Raw genomic sequence first — 24,148 nt, 5'->3', positions numbered from 1 at the left:
TATGAAAGCTATTTTTACAAAGTCTAGATTTTGTTTTTCCTTGTGTGTTGTCTTTTCTTGCTCATGAAATCAGACAGTCTTGAATCTCTGTCTGGGAATGATTTGATCTAAATCTCCAGTTTTTATTTTTGTCTTGACTTGCTGGCTGAGAGAAAAAGAAAGATAAGATACTAATGAATTTCTGATTAAATGTATTTATAAATGTATTTGGTTCAGATTTTAGTTTTGCCTCAAATGTGCCAGCCATGCTTATCTCTCAGTGAATAAGGAAAGACTTTGATATTATTGAAAATTCAGTTAAAAATAAAAGTTAATTTGTAATACTAAATTAGTTATAATTTGAATTAGAAATTCATGATTTCTGTGGAGCACACTTCCATCTTGCTATGTTGTGTCTATTTGGAGTTTCCTAAAGCACTTGGACACATCTTTTTCTCATCTCATTCACTAGCTTTGCCTTTTAAGTATTTTTCCCATCATAGATACATTGATTATTGGGAGGTTAGATTTATACATGTTTCCAAGTTTATGATTTTCTTCATTTTAATTACTAGTACCAGAATTAACCTTTCTCTTTTTCATTAAAAAAAAAGTTTTCAGGAATTCCTTTAAAATCTAAGACATTTAACATTTTGTATTTCCCTGCATTTCTTTCAATTATATCAAGTCCACTGTGACTAGGAGGTCCTAAGAATGGCATTAGCATTCATGATTTGGTGAGAATCAGTTATTTCTCTTGCCATTTTGATTTTTAACCGTAAAGAGTCTCTCTGTGTATATTTCATAACTATACTAATATCAAGTTCAAAATTTTGTTTACATTAATATTTATTATTTAACTTGTTACATAAGTAATATCAATTTTTCTGCCATCATTTGGCAATTTGAGGAATGTGTGCCTTTTTATATGAAATTGCTGAGTGTAGAGATGCTTGGGTGGCTCATTTGGTTAAGTGTCCAACCCTTGATTTCAGCTCAGGTCGTGATCTCATGGTTTGTGGGATCGAGCCCCATGTAGGGCTCTGTGCTGACAGCTTAGAGCCTGCTTAGGATTCTTTCTCTCCCTTCCTCTTTGCCCCTCCCCCACTAGCTTGCTCTCCCTCTCTCTTTCTCGCTCAAAAATAAATAAATTAAAAAGAAGAAATTGCTAAGTATGAAGCAATTTAATGAAGCAAAAGTAATGAACTTTTGATTTTACTTATTTCTATAAGAAATCTTTCTTTTTTAAAAACAATATATTTGGGGCGCCTGGGTGGCGCAGTCGGTTAAGCGTCCGACTTCAGCCAGGTCACGATCTCGCGGCCCGTGAGTTCGAGCCCCGCGTCGGGCTCTGGGCTGATGGCTCAGAGCCTGGAGCCTGTTTCTGATTCTGTGTCTCCCTCTCTCTCTGCCCCTCCCCCGTTCATGCTCTGTCTCTCTCTGTCCCAAAAATAAATAAACGTTGAAAAAAAAAATTTAAAAAAAAAAAAATAAAAACAATATATTTTATTATTTTTTAATTTAATTTATTTTTTTTTTCAATTTACATTCAAGTAAACAATCAAGTGCAACAATGATTTCAGGAGTAGATTCCTTAATGCCCTTTACCCATTTGCCACAACCCTTCTAGTAACCCTCTGTTTGTTCTCCATGTTTGAGTCTCCTATGTTTTGTCTCCCTCCCTGTTTTTATATTATTTTTGCTTCCCTTCCCTTATGTTCATCTGTTTTGTATCTTAAAGTCCTCATATGGTGAAGTCACATGTGTTGGTTTTCATGTGTTGGTTGGCCATCTGGATGTCTTCTTTGGAGAAGTGTCTATTCATGTCTTTTGCCCATTTCTTCACTGGATTATTTGTTTTTTTGGGTGTTGAGTTTGATAAGTTCTCTATAGATTTTGGATACTAACCCTTTATCTAATATGTGGTTTGCAGATATCTTCTCCCATTCCGTTGGTTGCCTTTTAGTTTTGCTGATTGTTCCCTTCGCAGTGCAGAAGCTTTTTATTTTGATGAGGTCCCAGTGGTTTATTTTTGCTTTTGTTTCCCTTCCTCCTGGTGACGTGTTGAATAAGAAGTTGCTGCAGCCAGGGTCAAAGAGGTTTTTGTCTACTTTCTCCTTGAGGATTTTGGTGGCTTCCTGTCTTATATTTAGGTCTTTCATCCGTTTTGAGTTTATTTTTGTGTATGGTATAAGAAAGTGGTCCAGGTTCATTTTTCTGCATGTCGCTGTCCAGTTTTCCCAGCACCACTTGCTGAAGAGACTGTCTTTATTCCATTGGATATTCTTTCTTGCTTTGCCAAAGATTAGTTTGCCATACGTTTGTGGGTCCATTTCTGGGTTCTCTATTCTGTTCCATTGATCTGAGTGATCCATTGATCTGATCATCAACCATTCTGTCTTGATGATTACAGCTTTGTAATACAGCTTGAAGTCTGTCTATAAGAAACCTTTCTGAAGTATTCTGCTTTCCTGCACATATAATCCCTGCCAGACATACTCCATCCCCTTGAGGGTCTCACATCACTTTGTACAAGTAGTGCTGAGTAGATTGTGTGTTCATTTCCTTTGTTCCAGGTTGCATTCTGCATCTGGCAGTGTGCATCTTTAGGACTGCAAGCTTGTTTTCTTATTTGTATACACAGTAAAATCTAGTAAGTTGACAACACAGTTTTGTGAATGAAAGAAAGCAAGAACATGAGCCAATTTATTTATGTTAATTGTCTTTATGTGTAGTGCAGTTCTTAGCTATTTCACATTAAAACTTGAAAAACATAAATTCGGTATTAAAACTTTTCATTAGAAAATAAATAAATAAAAATAAAGTTGAAGACTATGTAGAAATATGAGAAGTATTTTGCTGTAAGTCAGGTGAAAAAGCATATATAATGCATACTGCCTCTGTTTTCACTATCTAAAACACACACACATTTGTACAAGAAATGGAAGAGTGAGCACAAGCTAAAATTCTTTAAGAAAGTGATTTTGCCAATTTTTTGTTTAAAAATTTTATTTATATTTTCCTCAATTTTTTTAATTAAGGGAAAATTAGAACTACATGCATGTTTGGATGTTAAAAATGATAGTAAGCAAACATTTCCTCTTATAAGTTGTATTTATTCCCCCATATTCTGTATTTTCTTTTATGCCTTAGATATCTGTTATTTCTGGCTAGCAGAATCTTAACAATTTTTTCAAAGTTCAGCTTTAATGTTACCCACTCCTCACATGGGGATTCCTTCTTTAGATTTTTTTTTTAATGTTTTTATTTATTTTTGAGACAGAGAGAGACAGAGCATGAGCAGGGGAGGGGCAGAGAGAGAGGGAGACACAGAATCCGAAGCAGGCTCCAGGCTCCGAGCTGTCAGCACAGAGCCCGACATGGGGCTCGAACTCACTTAGTGTGAGATCATGACCTGAGCTGAAGTCAGACGCTCAACCAACTGAGCCACCCAGGTGCCCTGGAGATTCTTTCTTTAGATTTCTCATACTGTACTTTGCACACACATGTATTTTAGTACTTATTAGTTAGTTGTATATGTATTGGACTTCGCAAGAGTCTGGGCTATTCACGAAAACAGACTCCAGAGCTGGAACGATCTGGATTCAAGTTCTTGTTCTGTCACTTACTAATTTTACAACCATAAGCATATATTTAACCTCTCTGAGTCTCAGTCCTTTTTCTAAATTGAAGCCAGTACTACCTACCTTATAGGAACATGGTAAAGATTGTAGCAGCATATATAAGAGGCTACACCCTCTAGTAGGCGTTCAATAATTCCTGCTTGAGTCAAAAAGACTTGGATCATGACTGCCACTCCTTTCAGGTTATATACCTACTTTTCCTGGAACATATTGGCAGTCTGAATCAGGAAGACTTGGTCAAGTTGATGACTATAAATGTCATTAAAGTTGTTTTGTTACATGACTAGGGTTTTTTTTTTTTTTTTTCCTTTAGAGAGAGAGAGAGAGCATGCAATGGGGGAGATGGGCAGGAGAAGAGGGGGGGTGGGGGGAGAGAGAGAGAGCGAGAGAGAGAGAGACAGAGAATCTCAAGCAGGCTCCATGCTCAGCATGAAGCTGGATGTGGGGCTTGATATCATGACCCTGAGCTGAAAGCAAGAGTTGGATGCTCAACCAATTTAGCCACCCAGGCACCCCTATGATTAGGGTTTTAACCAGCTTGTAGTCATGACTTATCCAGATATATTCTCCAATATTTAGCATATTGCTTATTTGTTTATTTATTTGTTTATTTATTTATTTATTTTCCACACACTTAGAGCACTGATGGCGTTCTTTGTTTTCAGACACATCCTAATATCCATTTTATTATATTATATATTTTTATACTTTTCACATTAGACCCATATTTCTCAACCTTTTACTCATTATTACCCCCAGGAGCCTTTTTAGATAGTTTTTCCTAATTGCCCCTCTCCCTTAGGAAATTTTAATTCCACAGATAAGAGTAGATCTGTTTATGTGTTGTATGTATATCTGTGACATACTGTTATAAAGGGCAAGATTTTGTCACTGCTCTTTCCAAAGAAACAGTTTGGAGTGATAGCTTCCCTGTCACGGTGTGCATTTGACTTTTTAGACATGATTTGATTGTGTAGATTAATCATTCAGAACCGGTGTTATATAGTTGGAAAACTCTGAGAGTAAATTCTGGCTGCTCCGTTAATTAGCTGTGTGAACTTTTGTCAGTTTCTTACGCTTTCTAAACCTACTTTCCCTCATCTATAAGATGGAAATATTGTCTTCTTAAGGATTAAATGAAAATTAAATGAGGTAGTTAATGTAGTTAATGTAATATGTTTAACACATATTAATTGTTCAATACATGTTAGCTCTTACTTTATTATGATCACAACATCCATTCTGTTTCATTTGAACCTAAGGCTTGAAATGTCTAGTGGTTCTCTTTTCTCATTGTTATTTTTTAAATTTGTTTGAAACGTTATTTATTTTGAGCAGGGGTGGGGGGTGGGCAGAGAGAGAGGGAGAGAGAGAATCCCAAGCAGACTCCACACTGTTAGCACAGAGCCCAATGTGGGGCTCGATTCCACGAATCATGAGATCATGACTTGAGCCAATATCAAGAGTCAGATGCTCAATTGACTGAGCCACCTAGTCACCCTTCTTTTCTCAATTTTAATACTCACTGCCTGTGGAGGGAAAATGTAAACTCTGGAGGTAACATGAGATAAAATACCTACAGTTTTTCAAAGCTCCTAAAACGCTAATCAGGAAGAAAATTTCTTAGTAGGTGTATAAACTATATGTAAAGTATTATAATGAATTTATGTGGTGTCTTGAACCATAGATTATTAGTTTATTCTTGAACCATAGATTATTAGTTTATTAAATAATTCTGGATTCTATTTTTAGATATTTGATTTAATGGATTCCAAAGCACGTGCTGATTGTATCAAAGAAATCGATCTCCTTAAGGTAAATAAATGAACTGTTGACTATTTTTAACATAGCTGAGCCTGTTGATAAAAGTGATTTATAAAAATACTGCACTTATAAGGAAAAAGATTTTTAAGACTTAACTTAGGCCGCATTGGTTTTAAGCAACATGATGTAAATTGGTATCTCACTAGATGGAAGAATGTAGTTACCTTTTGGATTCATCATAAAATAATTTAATTGGGACATTTGGTAAAATTAGCTCACCCCACTCCCCACCCCCCCTGCTTTTCAAACTAGAAAATAAAATGAGCATAAAACATTGAAGAAATTTTTTCTTGACCATCCCAATTAGACATATTCTAAAGGTTAAGTAACATAAATGTGTATTGGTATTATCTCAAAGTTCAAGATATAATATAGATGTATATCTCAAGATGTAATATATTGAGAATGTGGACTGATCCAACTGGGTACATGATTTTTATAATATTTCTGTAACATTTTCCCAGATTTAGAGAGGGTGATGTAAAGAGTATGTCAGAATTAGCTTTTCAGTTTCTTATCCACTCAAAGAATGCGACTGAAATTTCAGTTATCTCTAAACTGCTTTTATTCTAGTGAAATTTCCTTGAGGAATGATGTAGCTTGTGTTCTGTTTTCAGCTACTAGATAAGACTTGGATATTTTTATGCCATACATTTTTGTTTGTGCCTAACATGAATCTGATGTATCAAAAAAGATAAGAGTAAGATCAAAATGAACCATACTTTCCATCTGTTCTGTTAGTTGTAGTATTTCCTGGGCCATGAAGCAACTGCTTTAAAAATAAATATAAATTGTTATAGAGAAGTATTATAGAAGATGTGGAGGAAAACCGTGTAAGTAGAAAGAAGAGAAGAAAATCATGTATATATATCTGGGAGAATTCTTGAATAATTTTCTTTGAGAAACTATTTGTCTTATGTTATCTTGTTTAAAGATTGAACAAAAAGATTGTACAAAAGGATTGTCCATGTGTATAGACTAATGTGTATATTTTTGCAAGGTCAAATTTTTCTTAGGATCATTTAATGACTCAACCCCATAGGTAAACTCATATCATTTGATGTAAAAATTGTATTTAGATACAGTCGATGTCCTTTTATTTTGTTTTGTTTTAAACCACTGGTTATAGTTACATAAGGATCAGGCCAACTTCAAAACCGGAGTAGGAATACTTTATTTACCACCGAGCACCTGTAATGACAGTTCCCATTTTGAAGATACAATTTTTAGCAATTGGTGCTTTAATGATGTCATTCATTTATATATATATGAAATTTATTATCAAATTGGTTTCCATACAACACCCAGTGCTCATCCCAAAAGGTGCCCTCCTGAATACCCATCACCCACCCTCCCCTTCATTTATATTTATATATTTATTGAACATAGTAATATGTACTTTCAAACTTTCTAAAAGTTTTCAAACTTTCTATTATTTCTAATAAAGAATACCAAAATAAACTGGTATCTACTTTTACTTTTAATAATTACAATACATGTTTCAAAATTCACTGGCTTAAAGAAAAATATACATGATGTTATGTTAAGATTTCTAGCTTAAAAATGAAATGCAATAACTAAGTTTATTCTTCAGTTAAGAAACTATAAGTGATTCTTGATAATTTACAATTGAAAAAACTTTTCTGGTGCCTGTTTGTTTTTGTTTGTATGTTTTTCCATCAGCAACTCAACCATCCAAATGTAATTAAATATTATGCATCATTCATTGAAGATAATGAACTTAACATAGTTTTGGAATTAGCTGATGCTGGTGATCTATCCAGAATGATAAAGGTAAGGGTTTGTTTTGTTTTTTGTAAACTAAATATTTATTTTTTCTGATAAAAATTGTCTGTTAAACATACAGGTGTATCAAATACTTTAAAGACCTCATTGCCATACTTTAACATATGATAGATATGTAGTGAATGACAGATCGTAGTGATGATTATGATTTTGAAGCTGGTTTACCTGGTGACGTTTACACTTCAACTGAGATGTGTGAACACTCTGAAACCAACTTGGAAATAGACCAACAGATTTGTCTTCTGTAAGCTGAAGTTAAAATTTTGCAGCTTGATTTCTCTGAACAGACCACCCTTGATCCTGTATCTGTAGATATCAGGCAAAGGGTAACAGGAAGGGATTCTAGAGAATCCGGACCTGTTCCTAGGAGGGATTCATCAAAGAATAAAATGGGCTTTGCATTCAGACCTTGCACATCAAACCCTGATTCAACCACTTAAAAGTTTATTTAACTTTCTTTTCTAAGAGCATATAAATTGGTTTAAGTTCAGTTACAAGTTATAGAAACCCTCAAATTACAGTGTCCTAAACACTGCTTGTCCTTAGGCAAGTTACTTTCGTGTACCACAGTTTCTCAAAAACAAAATAATAATAGAACCTACTTCATAGGATTGTTTTTAATGATTAATTGATATTTATTCAGAGATAAGAACTGTGTCTCACACATAGTAAGGCTATGCAAATGGGAGCTAGTGCTGTATTATTGTTGTTAATTATATTTTTCTGTTACATAAAATTCTGGGGCTAATAGGGCAGCTCTGATCTATCAAATTCTCAGAAACCAAGCCTATTTATAGCTGATAAAGTCCCCTTTTGCCGGCATGTAGGGACATAGGATATTTGCTAGCTGTATCTTTTTTTTTTTAATTTTTTTAAACATTTACTTTTGAGACAGAGAGCATGAACAGGGGAGAGTCAGAGAAAGAGGGAGACACAGAATCTGAAACAGGCTCTAGGCTCTGAGCTGTCAGCACAGAGCCCGACGCAGGGCTCAAACCCACGGACCGCGAGATCATGACCTGAGCCAAAGTCGGACGCTTAACCGACTGAGCCACCCAGGTGCCCCTTGCTAGCTGTATCTTGAGGCACATTGCTGGATACTGCCACACAACATTTTTAGCTTCATCCCAGTGGCCAAAATTTGGTCTTATGAACATGTGTAGCTGCAAGGGAGGCTGGAATATATAGTCGTCATTTGGCTGGTCATGTGCCAGCTAAACTTCTACTGTTCAGGAAGACATGTTGAAGAGAGTGGAAATCAATGAAGACCAACTAAATGAGAAAAGCAAGGCTCTTTATTCTGTTATTAAGTTATTAAGTTATTAAGTTATTAATTTAATAATATTAATAATAAATTAATAATAAATTAATAATAAGTTATTAAGTCCTGGGCATTTGGGGCTGATTGTTACAGAGTTACTGTTCAGCTTCCTGGATTGTCACTAGAGACAGCAGTCTGGCTTCCTGCATGTCCGACATAGAAGGCTGGCGTCCTGGGTTGTTTGTTATGGATAAAAGGTTTCCTGGTCAGGTTGCTGAAGGTTGTGGTTCAAAGTTCTATTTTTATACGATCTGGCCATTGACTGTATATTTGGTCTGTCAACAGATATTGGAGCGCAGCTAGTAATCTCTGCCACATGGAGTTCTTAAAGACAATGTTAGATGCTTTATATGCATTACCATATTTACTCTTCACAAGGACTCTGGCAGGTAAATTTGACACTTAGAGAAGACAGTCATCATCGCTAGTAAATAGAAGGACTAGTGTGTGAAATTAAGTTTGTCTTCTGATACAAAATTACATGTGTTTTCCCTTAATGGCCCTTAGAGATTTTTGTATCACAGAACTCCTTTGAAAAATCAGATGAAAACCCTTGATCTTCTCCCCAGAAAGATGTTGATGCACACAAAAATCTGCATTCCATCACAAAGCCTGCACAGATTTTCTGATCAAGGCACTCACTAGTTCACTAGCAGTAGTTAGGATCCCTCGTCTCCGGTGGAAGGTCAGTGTCAGCCACTTACACTCTCCTCTTGCTTAGCTTCTCTTAGGATTAGTTTCTTCATTCATAAGATGGGGCAGTTTTGAGGTTGCTTTCTAAATTATAAAAATACTGCATAACAGGGAGGTAATATTTTTTATTATCACAGAATGCTATCAAACTGACTCTGTTTCAAGTCCCATGGTTTGAGTGACTCACTGCTAATCGGTTATCTGATTTTCTCTTTTAGGGACTTCCCACCACTAGCACAAACTGTCTTTGGAAATTAATGAACAATTAAAAAAAATTGTGGTTTTAATTTTAAAAAGAAATACAAACACACAAACGCCAAATCTGCAAAACAGCTATCAAGATGAGACCCATAAAAGCAAATGTAAATAGTCCTTATAAGAGAGACAATTAATATAAAATTCTTGGCTTAAACTCTAAGTGCAAGAGTTATTTAAGTATTTATAGTGGGAAGCAAAGAGGGCAAATCTTTATTGGGCAAATACCAACCGAAGGCAGATAAAAAAATGTACAGTTTTCAGTTGTCAGGTTTCGTCCCTGATGAGAGATCGATGATTTGGGGTTTTGATTGTGCTCTAGAGATTTTTGCCCTTTTTCAGTTTAGTTTTTTTTCTTTGCTACTGCTACTCCACACATACAGGTCGCTGTCCCTGACCCATTGCCAAGGCATGCCTGAGCCCATAACATTTACCTTAGAAGAATTCTCCTGTCCTTTCACCACTTGAGAAAGCTAGTGCACAATCAGAGTACCTTATAGAAGAAGCCCTGTTACCTGCGTCTTTAGCAGATTCAGATTTCTTAGGCCACTGAGGGAGGAAAAATTTGCCGGTGTGTTTTTATATTTACTGTGATGACGAACTCAGCTCTCTTACTTAAATGGATCTTGCCTTCAGTTGACTTTTTCAGAGAGTTGTTTTATCAGCTGACCCAGTGGAATGTAGTAAGATCGATTCTGTGTTTGGTAATGAATAGTAACATACAGTTAAAGAATCGATAACTATCCTCTTAAAGTATCCTTGGGACCTCTGACTAAAATTTGAACGTATCTATCATGTAAAATAGTACTTGGGAAACTTTTTTTAAAAATAAAAGATACCAACTGATTGCTAGTAAGTTATAAGTTTATAGAGCAATTTATTGTACTTCGATAGAACCGAGGTAGTTTTCTGGAGAATTGGGATATCATTCTTCCTTCCTGTCTAATAGACATTGTATAAGCCTTTAATGACCCTATCCTTTACTGTAGGTACCATTAGTCTGTCTCACCAAGGTAGAAGGATTCTGGGTCAGATTTCCCAGATCATCTTGGAGACCTTCTAAAGGTTGAAAGTTATATTGTCAAACCTATAGATCTTTAGAATAGTCTCAGCATAATGGCCACACTAGAAAGGTATTCCAATGTCCATAACAGAAAGTTTGACCAAGGAGTTTCACATGAGTAGAATATTTTTATATCTGGTTACATTTATGTATGTTTTTTATGATAAAGAAGGACAATAAAGAGGCGAGAGGTGTTGCTATTTTAAGTAAGATGATGAAAGAAAACACTACTGACTTGAGTCTTACACCCCCACCTCCACCTGCCTTTCCCTCCATACTGTCCTGGTTCTGTTTTTTCCCTTTGCAGACAGACACTCCTGACCCTGTTTCCAACACCACAAGAAATGGCTCTTGAGTGACCTCTGTCATTAAATCCAGTGGACTTCAACCAGTGCTCATTCTGCTTGATGTCTCAGCTGCACTTGGCTCTGTTGTTCCTATGCTTCTTCTTAAAATACTCTTCCACTGGCTTGTTGAGTCCCATAGTGCCTTGGTTTCCTTCCTGCCTCTCTGGAGACTCTGATTCTTCTTAACTGACACATTCTCATCTCTTGGCCTTTAATGACGGAGTTTTAAAAGTTTCAGTCCTGACTTTTTTTTCCTTTTTGCTTTATACTTTCCTCATAGTTGATGTCATTCATGCCTGTGGATTCAGTTACTTTCTGTACACCGTTGATTTCTAACTTTTTATCTTTAGTCTGGAGCTGTCTTTCAGTTCTGAACTCACGTTAACTCAACACGTCTGTAAAGAAATTCACGATCGTCCTCACAGACTACCCTCCTCCTCCAATGCTAACTTGATATTCGGTACCAGTCTGCCCAGTTGTGCATGCTAGAGCCCAGGACTCTTCTTTGACACTTCTTTTTTTGTTTTTTCCTTCTTTGACACTTCTGTCCCTCACCAAGTTCAGTTTATTTTTCTTTTAAACGTCTTTCAAATATTCCACCCTGCTCTACTTCCATTTGTCTCCCTGTAGTATAAAGTAGCATCATCTGTCACCTGTAGGGCAGCAACTTTTTAACTAATCCCAGCACCATTTCTCTAATCTGTTTCTCCATCGGTCTGTAAGACAAGTGAGAAGGGAAGAAAGAAAAGAAAAACCTCTGTTTTTAAATCCTTCTTGTGTTTCCCATTGAGGGTGAAGATGCTTGTCAAGATTTACTAGACCTGGGTGATCCAGAGTACAAGCTCTGAGAGGGAGGAATCTTTGTTTTGTGCCCTCACATGTCCCTAGTGTCTAGGACAGCTCCCTGCACAGAGTAGGTGCTCAGCAAGTATCTGCTGTAGAAGGTGTAGACACCTTCAGTTTCCGGGGAGGTGCCTGGCTGATAGTAGCAACTCAATAAATATGTTGAATGAATGAATACATAAAAGGTGGTTATTTTCTTTCTCTTTCCTTCCTCCTGATTCTCTTACCTGTGTCACACTTCTCTGCTCCAGGGACCAGGTGAACCCTGGGGTGAACCCCAGGTGAACCTGGGTGGTTGTACAACAATCACAGCCGTTTCTTGCTGCTTTGCACTCCGGTCTCAAGGGGACTTGCTAAGCTATTGAGTGGTATGCTGCCATGAGAGAAGACGGTGTCCTGATGTGATACAGGAAGGGTTTTGGTTTTGTTTGGTTTTTTTCCCCTAAGAAATTCAGAAATTCTTTTCTAAACACTTAATTGTGCTATAAGCTGTCTTTATAGAAGAGGCTACGTTGGGAAAAAAATCATAAGGAACTTCTTTTATGAAAGAACATGACTAGGACTTAAAGCTTTACAAAGGACAGCAGTAGATACTGGAATTTTAAGAAAATGATTCATTTCTTTCTAGGGAGTAATACCGTAAATCAGTACATCACAACAATATATTTCACTGTCTCAAGTCTTCAGCTTAATTGGGGTAGAAGAGGAAATATAGCTCCTGGTCTGTATTCCAGAAATGAACCTCTGGATAGCATTGCATCAAAGAATTTTACAAGTAAATAATTAATTGGTTTAGAGCAAGCTGACAAATATAATTAAGCAATTTATAGTTGAAATATTCAGTATTTCTCTAATTAGTGACAAAGGAATACCTGAGGCTGTGGTCAGATGAAATACTTCCCAGATGAGTTTTAGGATAAAAGGAAATCTAGGATTTTTTTCATCATATATTTCTTTATCATCAGTAATCAGAATTTTAAAGGAAAATAGGCTCTCAGATTTCAGTTTATCGAGTTGTGATTTATATGCTGCATATTTTGTTTATCAGACCAGTAGATGCTCCATTTTGCACTATGCCTTATTAATACTGTTTATTTCACTCTTTGAATGTCAAGAAACATATTTGGTGATGGAGACTTAGTGTAGAGAAGATGAGAGACTAATCTCAGAAAGATATAAACAAGAGCTGTGTTTATTGCAGCTTGTCACTAGAAATATTGTTAAAATGTGTTTTAAGTTTTTATAGCCCATTTTTGCAACATATAGTTTATTCATTGAACTATTTATAATTTCTTATATTTAGAATTACCTCTTAGAAAGTCAGTTTGAGGTAGAAGAAAATATAAGTGCATATCTTTAACATTATATTTGTAAAAACCTTTATTTTGCTAAAATATCAATAAAACACAATATAACCCAATGTAATAAATCTCTTGGTGGGGGGGGGGGGACTTAGAACTCTGTTATCTGCCGGAAGATTTTCATACCATGCCACACTGGCTAAGAAGTAAGTCAAGATTAAAAAAGAAAAGTCAGTATTTACTTGGGAATTATTTTTTAGCGAAATATGGATTACTAATTTAAATGGAGATTTATTTTGTGCCAAGAGTTTGATACAATTCCAAATAATTAGTGAAGTCTATATCTTCTTTTTTCCCCCAGTTTTATTGAGATATGATTAACATACATCACTGTGTAAGTGTAAGGTACACAGCATTATGGTTTGATTTACATGTATTATGTAATGATTACCACACTAAGTTTAGTTAAGATCTGTCATCTCGAATAGATACAATAGAAAGAAAAAGAAATTTTCCTTTACAATGAGAATTCTTAAGATTTACTCTCACAACAACTTTTCTGTATATCGGTCAGCAGTATTATCTGTAGTCATCATGTTGTACATTCCATCCTGGTACTTACTTGTGTCGTAACTGGAAGTTTGTACCTTTGACCTCCTTCCTTCAGTTTCCCCTGTGCCCACTCTCTGTCTCTGGAAACCACAAAGCTCTTTCTTTATGAAAGAGAGAGAGAGAGACAGAGAGACAGAGAGAGTGAGTGTGTGTGTGTGTGTGTTTTAGATTCTACATATAAGTGAGATCATACAGCATTTCCCTTTCTCTGTCTTGCTTATTTTACTTAGCGTAATGCCCTCAGGGTTCATTCATCCTGTTGTTGCAAATGGCAGCATTTTCTTGTTTTTTATAGCTGAGTAATATTCCATTGTGTGTGTGTGTGTGTGTAGTGTGTGTGTGTGTGTGTAGTGTGAGTGTGTGTGTATGTGTCTCTTTTTCGTTCATCCATCGATGGTCACTTATTTGGTTTCCATGTCTTGGGTATTATTGTAAATAATGCTGCTGTGAACATAGCGCTGCAGATATATTTTTGAGTTAGTGTCTTCATTTCCCATGGATACATTCCCAGAAGTGGAATTGCTGGATGATGTGGCAGTTCCATTTGTAATTTTTTAAGGATCCTCCATACTGCTGTTTTCTGTAGTGTTTGTACCAGTTTGTTACAGCCCCACCAACACCGTACAAGGGCTCTAGGGCAGCATGCTATCTTTTGTCTTTTGATGATGGCCATTCTGAGGTGATATCTCATTGTGATTTTTATTTGCATTTCTCTAATGACTAGTGTTGTTGAGCATCTTTTCATGTACCTGTTGGCCAATCGTGTATCTTCTTTGGAAAAATGTCGATTTTGATCTTTGCCCATTTTCTAATTGAATGATTATGATTGCTGTTTGTTATTGAGATGTATTGATTCTTTCTATATTTTGGATATTAATCCCTTATAAGATATATGGCTTGCAAATATTTTTTTCCCATTCCATAGGTTGCCTTCTCAGTTTCTCAGTTGTTTCTTCTGACAATTTTAGTTTCACCTGGTCACATTTGTTCATTTTGTTGTTGTTGTTGCTTATGCTTTCGGTGTCCTTTCTGAAAAATTACTGCCAAGATCCATGTCAAGGGGATTTTTTCCTGTTTGCTTCTAGGAGTTTCATGGTTTCAGGTTGTACATTTAAGTCTTTAGATCACTTCAAGATAATTTTTGTGAGTGGTGTAAGCTAGGGGTCTAGTTTCATTCTTTTACATGTGAATATCCAGTCTTCCCAGCACCATTTATTGAAGAGACTGTTTTTTCTCCACTGAGTGTTCTTAGCTCCCTTGTCAAATGTTAGTTTCACTATACATGCTTGGGTTTATTTCTGAGATCTTGATTCGGTTTCATTGATCTGTTTTTATGCCAGTACCATACTGTTTTGATTACTGTAGCTTTATAGTATAGCTTGAAATCAAGAAGTGTTATGCCTAACACTCTGTTCTTCTTTCTTAGGATTGCTTTGGCTTTGGCTTTTTGGGGTCTTTTGTGGTTCTGTATAAGTTTTAGAACTGTTTTTTGTTTGTTTGTTTTTGTACATTGTAAAAAAAATGCCATTAGAATCCTAATAGGAATTGCCTTGATCTCTGGATGGCTTTTGGTAGTATTGACATTTTAACAATTTAAAATTCTTCCAGCCGTGAACACAGGATACTTTTCCATTGATTTCAGTCTTTTTTGATTTTGATTTCTTTCATCAATGTCTTATAGTTTTCAGATTAGAAGATTCCTTGGTTAAGTTTCACCTCCTTGGTTGAGTTTATTCCTAAATCTTTTATTGGTTTTGATGCATTTGTAAATAGTGTCACTTCCTCTATTTCTTTCTCAGGTAAGTTTAATATATAGAAACACCACTGATTTTTGTACATTCATTTTGTTACCTGTAACTGTACTGAATTCTTTGATTAGAACTAACTATTTTTTTGGGTTGAGTGTTTAGGATTTTCTGTATCTAAAATCATGTCATCTACAAAGAGATAACAGTTTTACTTCTTCCTTTCCAATTATTATACCTATTATTTATTTATTTATTTATTTATTTATTTATTTTTTTTTTTCTTGCCTGATTGTTCTGGCAAGGACTTCTATGATGTTGAATAGGAATGGTGAGAGTGGGCATCTTTGTCTCATTCCTAATCTAGGCTATCTTTTCTTATTCCTAATTTATTTACATAAATGCTGTCTTCTTGCTTATGCAACTTTGTGTCTTTTGCATTGATACTACTTATATGGCATTCCCTTTAAATTTGGTAGAAGCCTTAAGACTCTTTTCCTTAATACAGACATAAAGTTAATTTTATATGTTGATTTTAACTGTTTAGAAACTTGCTTTATATTATTCTTTTATTGCTAATTATCACAAAGATAGCAACTTAAAACAACACAACCCATAACCTCACAGTTTCTGTGGATCACACACCAGTTAGTGAGTTCTCTGCTCAACATCTTAGAAGACTGAAATCAAGGTACCAGCTGGGGCTATGATCTCATTTGAGGTTCAGGGTTCTCTTCCTATTCACTGGTTGTTGGAAGAATTCAGTTCCTTGCAGTTATATGACTAAAGTCATTACTGTCTTTGTGGTTATCAACTGGGGGCCATCCTTGGGTCCTAGAGGTGTCCTGCTGTGCCTTGTCACGTGGCCCTTTCCATAGCTTGGCAGTTTGTTCCCTCAGACCAGCAGTAGAGTCTCTCTGGCTTTGAATCTCTGACTTTTTTGAAAGGCTTACCCAGTAGGCTGGCCCATCCACCAGGATAATCTCCTTTTTGATTACCTCAAAAGCAGCTGATTTAGAACCTTAATTACATCAGCAAAATCTTTCCTGCCATATGAGATAACATGATATAGGAAAGACAGTTCATCATATTCACAACCCAATTTGCATTCAAGGGAGGGAATTACATACCAGGACTTGGGAATTTTGGGGGGTGATGTCTTAGAATTCTGCATATTACAGGCTTTGATAAATTCGCTAAAATATTAACAGCATTTTAGAAATAATTATCTCCAAATCTTAGAACTTATAAATCTTATTTACCTTCTTGGTGTGGTTTTTTTTTTTTACATTTGTAGACACATTTTTATTTGTACTTATCCAAATTTAGAGGCTATACTGGAAATAAAATCACTTTGAAATGTCTCTTACACTTTTGACCTTTGAGTCCCTAAAGCAATAAAGTCTTCCCAGTAGTACCATCTATCTTTAATCACTCAGATTTATAGTTTACCAGGACACCTACAGTTTCCATTTCAGCATCTGGCATGAAATGTATAGCCCAGGCCAGACAACTATGAAAAGTGCCAGTGATTCCAAATACAGTCAGTTTCCCTCTAAGTCTATTGTATAAGATTGTCATCTCTGCTTTATCACCTTACAGTTATTTGGAAGTTTAAGGTTAAAAATCAGTGATACTATCTGAAAAAAATCTATGCAGAATTAAATATTATATACGTATGTGTGTGTGTGTGTGTATGTGTGTGTATATATATATACACACACATAATTACCTACACATAATGCATGTAAACTATGTGTATATCTATATAGATTTATGTTTATATATGATATGTATGTATAGGTGTGTTATACAGAATTATTTATTTAAAAATTTTTTTTGTTCAATATATGAAGTTTATTGTCAAATTGGTTTCCATACAACACCCAGTGCTCATCCCAAAAGGTGCCCTCCTCAATACCCATCACCCACCCTCCACTCCCTCCCACCCCCCATCAACCCTCAGTTTGTTCTCAGTTTTTAAGTCTCTTATGCTTTGGCTCTCTCCCACTCTAACCTCTTTTTTTTTTTTTTCCTTCCCCTCCCCCATGGGTTTCTGTTACTTTTTTTAATGTTTTATTTATTTTTGAGACAGAGACAGCATGAGTGGGGGAGGGGCAGAGAGAGAGGGAGACACAGAATCCAAAGCAGGCTCCAGGCTCCGAGCTGTCAGCACAGAGCTGGACACGGAGCTTGAATCCTTGAACTTTGAGATCATGACCTGAGTTGAAGTTGGACACTTAATCAGCCTTGCCACCCAGGTGCCCCCAGAATTATTTGTATAGAAGCAATGTTACTGACAAAATGTCACCTGGATTTCCTTTATACTTAAGTAGTTAGATAGTGAAGTAGAAGAGAACCTAAGGACTTTAGTAAACTGAAAATTGTGTATCCTAATGACCATTATATAATTCTGTGAGCATAACTAAAAGGTGATATATAACTTTTGAATTGTATTTACTTGGGAGAATGAGAAGAAAATTTTCAAAGCATGCCTTACTCTTTACATTTTAAGGTAATATCGATCTAAAGCTGCCTTTTAAAAATCCTGTAACATCACAAGCAGTCGTATTGGTAGCTATAGACAATTAAGTAGAGATTTCTACCAAGAGACTTTTACTGTCTCATTGTTCTGCAGTTTCCCTTGTCCATTAAGAATATTGAGATATCTTTTCAACTATCTTACCATTGCTTGGTGAAACAGAACCAGAAAGAATTTATTCAAGAGGTGAATGTTTCCATTTATCTTTGTGACCTTGTGTCTTCCAAAAGATTAATTTTCTGCTTTTTTGTCTCACTCTTTCTATCTATAGTAGACAAAACATCTTAAGTATTTCCAGGTATCTTCTCTATTAGTTTTAGTAACATGGGAGCTTCTCTTAACGATTATCCATGTGTCAGCAATGTAGGGATCATTCCTTGTGGTAATTCTGATGCATTCATATGTTTTTTTTTTTTAATTTTTTTTATTGTCCTAAATTTCTTTGATATCAGTGTGCTAACGTTCAGAAGGCAGCTTCTTTGGGAGAAGAACATTATGACTTTATAGAGTTTATTTTTATTTTATTTTTTTTTGTTTGCTAAATAATTTAAGGTTTTTCTTTTCCCAAGGCTCAGAAGAAATCTTTACCTGTTTCACATTTTCTACCCTAAGATTAAATGTATTTCAGCTTCCTTAATAACCCATACAGTTTTGATCTGGAGGAATGAATAGATTATGTTGATATTCTACTAAATTATAATCTAGCAACAACTAAATACTCTTAGCAGATTTTCCAACACTACACGAAAGGAAAAGACAAGTGGAGCTTGCATGGGAAATATTTTATCAAAGTAGGTAAACTGAGATGCCGGTGATAAGTGTTTTCAGTGGTTTCGTGGCTTCCAGGCCCATTCCACTCCACACTTTCTACAGTGACTTCAGATTGTTGAGTTTTATTCAGAATGCCAAGAGTGAAAATATTCATGTGTTACAAACTAGTATTACATACCACATTCTAACTGAGACGTAACGATTCCACACATTTATATAATTCCCAAAAGTGTGGGTAGTGAGTATTTGTGCGGGTTAGTCTGTTGAGACCTCCTTATACCTTCAGAAGATAGATGTTGCGCAGAAACAATATATAATACAAATCACACTTAGAGGCATCAGTTACGCTTTCAGAAGCACCCTGTCTTTTCTAACACCTAGTCTCTGTGCATTGAATTTCTTTGAAACAACCACCAAAAAATGTAGTCTTACAAAAATGCATTATAATTACAGAGATATGTTTGGGAACATAACATCCCTTCTGATGGTAAATGTTTGACCTATTTCAAGTTTATCTAACTACCTGTCATCTCCTGTGAAGATCATTTATAGTATTAACTGGACCTATGGGGCTCTCTGAGGTATTACTATTATTATTATTACTTGCTTCGTTTTTATTAATTGGAGATTTGTAGGATAGGACATACCAGTAACATATTATTTTTAAGTGTGAAAATGTGCCAAGCAGGCCTTTATTTGTTTTATTTGTACCTGAGATTGTGGAACCCTAGATTATATTTTTTTTAGAGGTGGTGGGGACTATGTAGCTCATCTCCACACTCTCTGGGAACTGAGGCCTAGCAGTGTTAAATGGCTTGCTCAAGATAATACAGCCAGTTGCCGTCAAGGCTCAGAATCAGGTCTATATAAAAGGTGGTAACATAATGGATTATGTTAGTGGTACATTAAACATCTGACAACACTCCTAAGGAGGAGGTACGTCTGTCCTTGTATTTAACATAAATTATTTACTTCCTCTTGTTCGATACTTGGAAGAGATGGAGCTGGTGCTAGTCAAACCTAGTTCTCTTATTCATTCTTTCTCATTATTTAATTATCATTTCTCCTGGTGTTCTGCGAGAATGCCTTGCATGCCAGGATCACATTTGCTGCTTTTTGTTTTTAACTACAGCATACATTTGTAAAGGATGCTGGGTGTAAGGTTCCCAGGACCAGCTACGTGATTGTGGATCCCTTACAACAAAATTAAGAATTTCAAGATGGCAGCAACAGAGCATTAAACTAAATACACTGCCCTGCATGACTGCACAGGTCGCCCATGTCTGAAGTCAGCCCGGTGGTTCTAGATGTATTGTCTGAAACTTTCTTCTTTAATGAATAACATACCAAACTGTGGACTTAAATATGATATGCCATGGATATTGATTTTTTTTTAAAAAAACAAGAACATAATTTTCTGGGTTTTTTTTCTTTATGCTTGAATTTATTGTTGTTCTTATCATTGAAGCTTTTCCCAAGGTTTCTAGAGGAGGAATGCTAGGATTGCAAAATTTAGAAATAAGTAAAGTATATGTTCCATTTGGAGTGAGAGTGTCTAGAGTACAGGAACCAAGTGATCCCATTGAGTCCAAACAAATGGTCCTTAAATATTCAATGTCCACTATATAATTGGATTTGGTTTGGGGCATTTAATTTGTAGGAGGATTTTGGATTATTTAAAAAAAAAAAAAAAAAAGGTGTGACTTTTGTCAACATCTTTGAATAGAAGCAGCTTGTCTTAGCTGTCCTCTTTTATATATATATATATATATATATATATATATATATATATATATATATATATCATTTAAGTGGCAGTGTGAATATATTTTACCGGGAATGCTGAATTTCACCTAAGAGAAATGCTGGTAATCTTTTTACGCATAAGTGAGAATATAATCTGATGTTTTATATGTACATTGGCTATTTTGGTACACGTTTCCTTAATTTGAATGATGTTCAGTGTTTACTTGAATGATGTTGATGGAGATAGTAGACAGATTTTTAAAATCACAAGTATTTGAAGCATTGCATAGTGAAAAGACTAGCTTACTTAAAAAAAAAAAAAGACTAAGCAAAAATTAATTCCAAGTGATCAGGTATACCTGAGTGCCAATTTCTGCCTCTTCATAAATTTTTAGATATGTTATTTTCAGATTAAAAAATGTTGCAATTCCATTTCATAATATAAATGTAGTAGAGTGCCATATTGTATAGTCTGCCTTTTCACATAAATGTTTATTGATAATTAACCTTGCATTATTGGTTGCATTATTTCTTGCTTTATTAAAAACTTACCATGTGGCAAATTGACGTGCATTTTTAATTTCTATATGTTGGCATTAGATTTTTTTTCTAATCTAGAGCTAAATATTTATATAGGGCTGTCTTTTTTAAAGAAAAGGAGGATTTTTGAACAGTAATGCTATTTGACTAAATAATTAACTTTTAAATGATACGTATATATTAGAGTAAGTTTCAAGAGGAGATTGTTCTCTTGTTTTTTTTTTTTAAATACTTTGGCATTATGTAAGTTTCTGCTCTGTAGGGCTAATATACATTTTCCCAGTAGTAAAAAAAAATTCAAATTTTCATTGCATTTTTTTCTGTTCACCTTTTTTATAAGAGATAGCCAACAGTGCCACCATCAGAACAGACAGGCTTTTCTTATCATAAGTATTGGTTTTCTCAAAAAAAAAAAAAGAAAGAAAGAAAACACCAAAAACCCCTACACTTAAGGAATGGTGGAAAACTGCATATGGTTAAACAGGCACATAAAACATATTGTGAAATCCCAATGACATAATGAAACTGCCTTTGTTTTATTTTATGATCAAGTCAAATTCATAAAATTATTCTTCAGAAACCTGTTTCTACTTTGGATACTTATGTTTTGCCAGACCATTCGGTCTAGGCAGCATTATATTGATGTCAATTTATTGTTTTCATCTTTAATTTGTTGTTCAAAGAGACAGTCTCAAAGAATATAAAAACATGAAAATGATCAGACCATCTTGGTCTGATAACATCTTACCTAGTGTACATTTTGAGGGCAGTTTTTTCATTCTGATTTTCCTATATATTTGATTCATTTTTTAAATAATGAGACTTTAAAAGTAAGCTGCCAAGTTAATAGTTATGATGATTTCAGAATCTATCTTAAAGCATAAATTTTTTCTTGCATGGTCTGATACTTACATGATGCAGTATATTTATTTTTGACTGAAAAGAAACCTGGTCCCCATCTTCCTGTTGACATCAAACAGTCTTCTGATATGCTAATCCAGCATCAGGGAGAGCACATAGACAAGCTTTATTTGGACTCATTCCAAATCTGAAAGAAAATTATATGTATTGAACTGATTTTGCAGCATTGCCCCCTTAGAATGAAAAGTGATGTTGACACAGTCTGCAATTAAAAATACTTAATATTGAGACATGATATGGGAGGTTTTCAACATTTTAGTAATACCCTGATTTGCTTTTCAATTACCTGGTCATCTAATTGTTATTGGCTTTTTGCTACTGATGTTAATAGCCATTGAAATTACTAAGTTCATTTCCTTAGCATGTGTTATAATAAACATTAGCCTAAAGTTATTAGCTTTTCCTTAAAGATTTATCCTTTGACATATTGAGTGCATATGAGGCAGTAGATAATAATCTTTTGCTAAGTATGAAGTAGGGATATGAGCAGATCTCCCTGTATTGTTTTTCCTTCCAGCCTGCCCTCAACTGGTCACAAGGGTAAAAATTGACAAAGATACTTGTTTTAGAGTTAATCTGAATGATATATTCAATAACAAATCAGTTGAACTTCCAAAAATGTTTTCAGAAAATGCACTACAGTACACATTTAAATACTAATATCTGTTAATACCTATATTAAAATTATCAGAAAATTCCATGAAAACTTGTTTAAATGTAGTATTCATGTTGGTCATTTATAAATATTGTTAAGTAGGAAGCCAGTTGCATTTTTGTTTTAGAAATATAATTTTTATATAATGAATCTTGGTGAATCTTAGGAAATGAAGAACTTTGTTTTTAAATGAGTATGTTACTAGTACATTCTTCTAGCAAGTGTAATATAAAAAATGGGCATAAATATCTACCTCTGATTTCGCAGTTATTTTGGCTATTGCCCTCTCATGCGTGATGGCCCGTTCTTTCCCAACTAGTCTGTTGGTGCTCCATTTTTGCCCTGACCTTCCTATGATGTTTTTCTTCCATGAAGTTTAGTTTCATTCATTCAAAGTACAGGTTTGACTTGTAATGTGCAATAGTCATGAAATATTCATGAAAACTTTTTATATAAATCTCTTTTATTTAATTTTTAATAAATTAACTGATATTTCAAATCACCAAGGTGGTTCAATATTTAAAAGGAATTCTATAGTCAAACTTAATGTCAGGAGAAGAATTGTCTTTTAATGAACATAATTACCTTCAGTTTTCTAGACTGTTTTGTTCTGGGTTTTCTTAAAATGAAATTTGACATCGTCCTCTTAGGCTAGGAAATTATTTTATATAGATGTTAATTTTTTGAAATATTGGACATCATAAAGATGTAGCATTATATGGCCTGTGCTAACTTTAGATATAATAGTGAGAAATTTAAGCTAATATGTCAGGTAAAATTCTCGGAATCATCTCACTGTGGGAAGTCATATGCTTTTTAGTTGGTAATAGGTAGATAAAAGTAGGTGTTTTTCTGACAAGGCATTTGGTGTGTCAGGATCTGGTCTTAAGATATTTTAATTCCTCTAATTCTTATTTTTAATTTTTTAAAAAGCATTTTAAGAAACAAAAGAGGCTAATTCCTGAAAGGACTGTTTGGAAGTACTTTGTTCAACTCTGCAGTGCATTGGAACATATGCATTCTCGACGCGTCATGCATAGAGGTAGGGTAAAATCACGAATAGCTTCTAATGTTGTTTAAACGATGCAGGTTATTAGGCAATTGAAGAATAAATGCCTTCCAATCATGGGCATAGCATCATGCTTTCTTGGCTAGTTTTTTTCCAAATTATTATTTACTAGAATGAAAAACCTCTAAAGCCCTATCTTGGTTTTAAATAAGAATAAGAATTAGTTATTTTTCTGCCTGCCTCTTCTGAGCATCTTACTGATGATGTTGGTAAATTAAAAAAAAAAAAAAAAGATGTAGGAAAGCAGAATATGCATAAGGAAGATTCCCTTTTCAGATGAACAATGTATATTATGGCCAACTTCAGTTTTTAATTTTCAGCATTAGCTCTTAATGTATTCTTGATTGTCAGTCTAATAGTTGGACAGAACATGTAAAGATTACAACACTTAGGGATTGTATCTCTGATTTGGGGTATGAGAAATTTCAATATAGTTTATTTAAGCAATTATGACTTCTAAGGTCATCTAGT

General features: G+C 34.8%; 1 protein-coding gene across 2 annotated transcripts in view; it reads left to right on the top strand.

Moving 5' to 3' along the window:
• The window catches only part of NEK7 (NIMA related kinase 7), a 160,302-nt gene that overhangs the window by 96,109 nt on the left and 40,045 nt on the right, over nucleotides 1-24,148 (top strand). For both annotated transcript variants that reach the window (XM_047076723.1, XM_047076722.1), the window contains exons 4-6: nucleotides 5,376-5,438; nucleotides 7,131-7,241; nucleotides 23,542-23,650. In XM_047076723.1, the coding sequence (XP_046932679.1) occupies nucleotides 5,376-5,438; nucleotides 7,131-7,241; nucleotides 23,542-23,650 (283 nt within the window). The remainder of the gene's footprint in view (nucleotides 1-5,375; nucleotides 5,439-7,130; nucleotides 7,242-23,541; nucleotides 23,651-24,148) is intronic.

Source organism: Lynx rufus, unplaced genomic scaffold (genome assembly GCF_022079265.1).
Source record: "Lynx rufus isolate CCGP_SWC_20201006 ecotype Redwood Valley unplaced genomic scaffold, mLynRuf1.p SCAF_15, whole genome shotgun sequence".
Lineage (NCBI taxonomy): Eukaryota > Metazoa > Chordata > Mammalia > Carnivora > Felidae > Lynx > Lynx rufus.
This window is presented reverse-complemented; position numbering and strand designations above follow the sequence as displayed.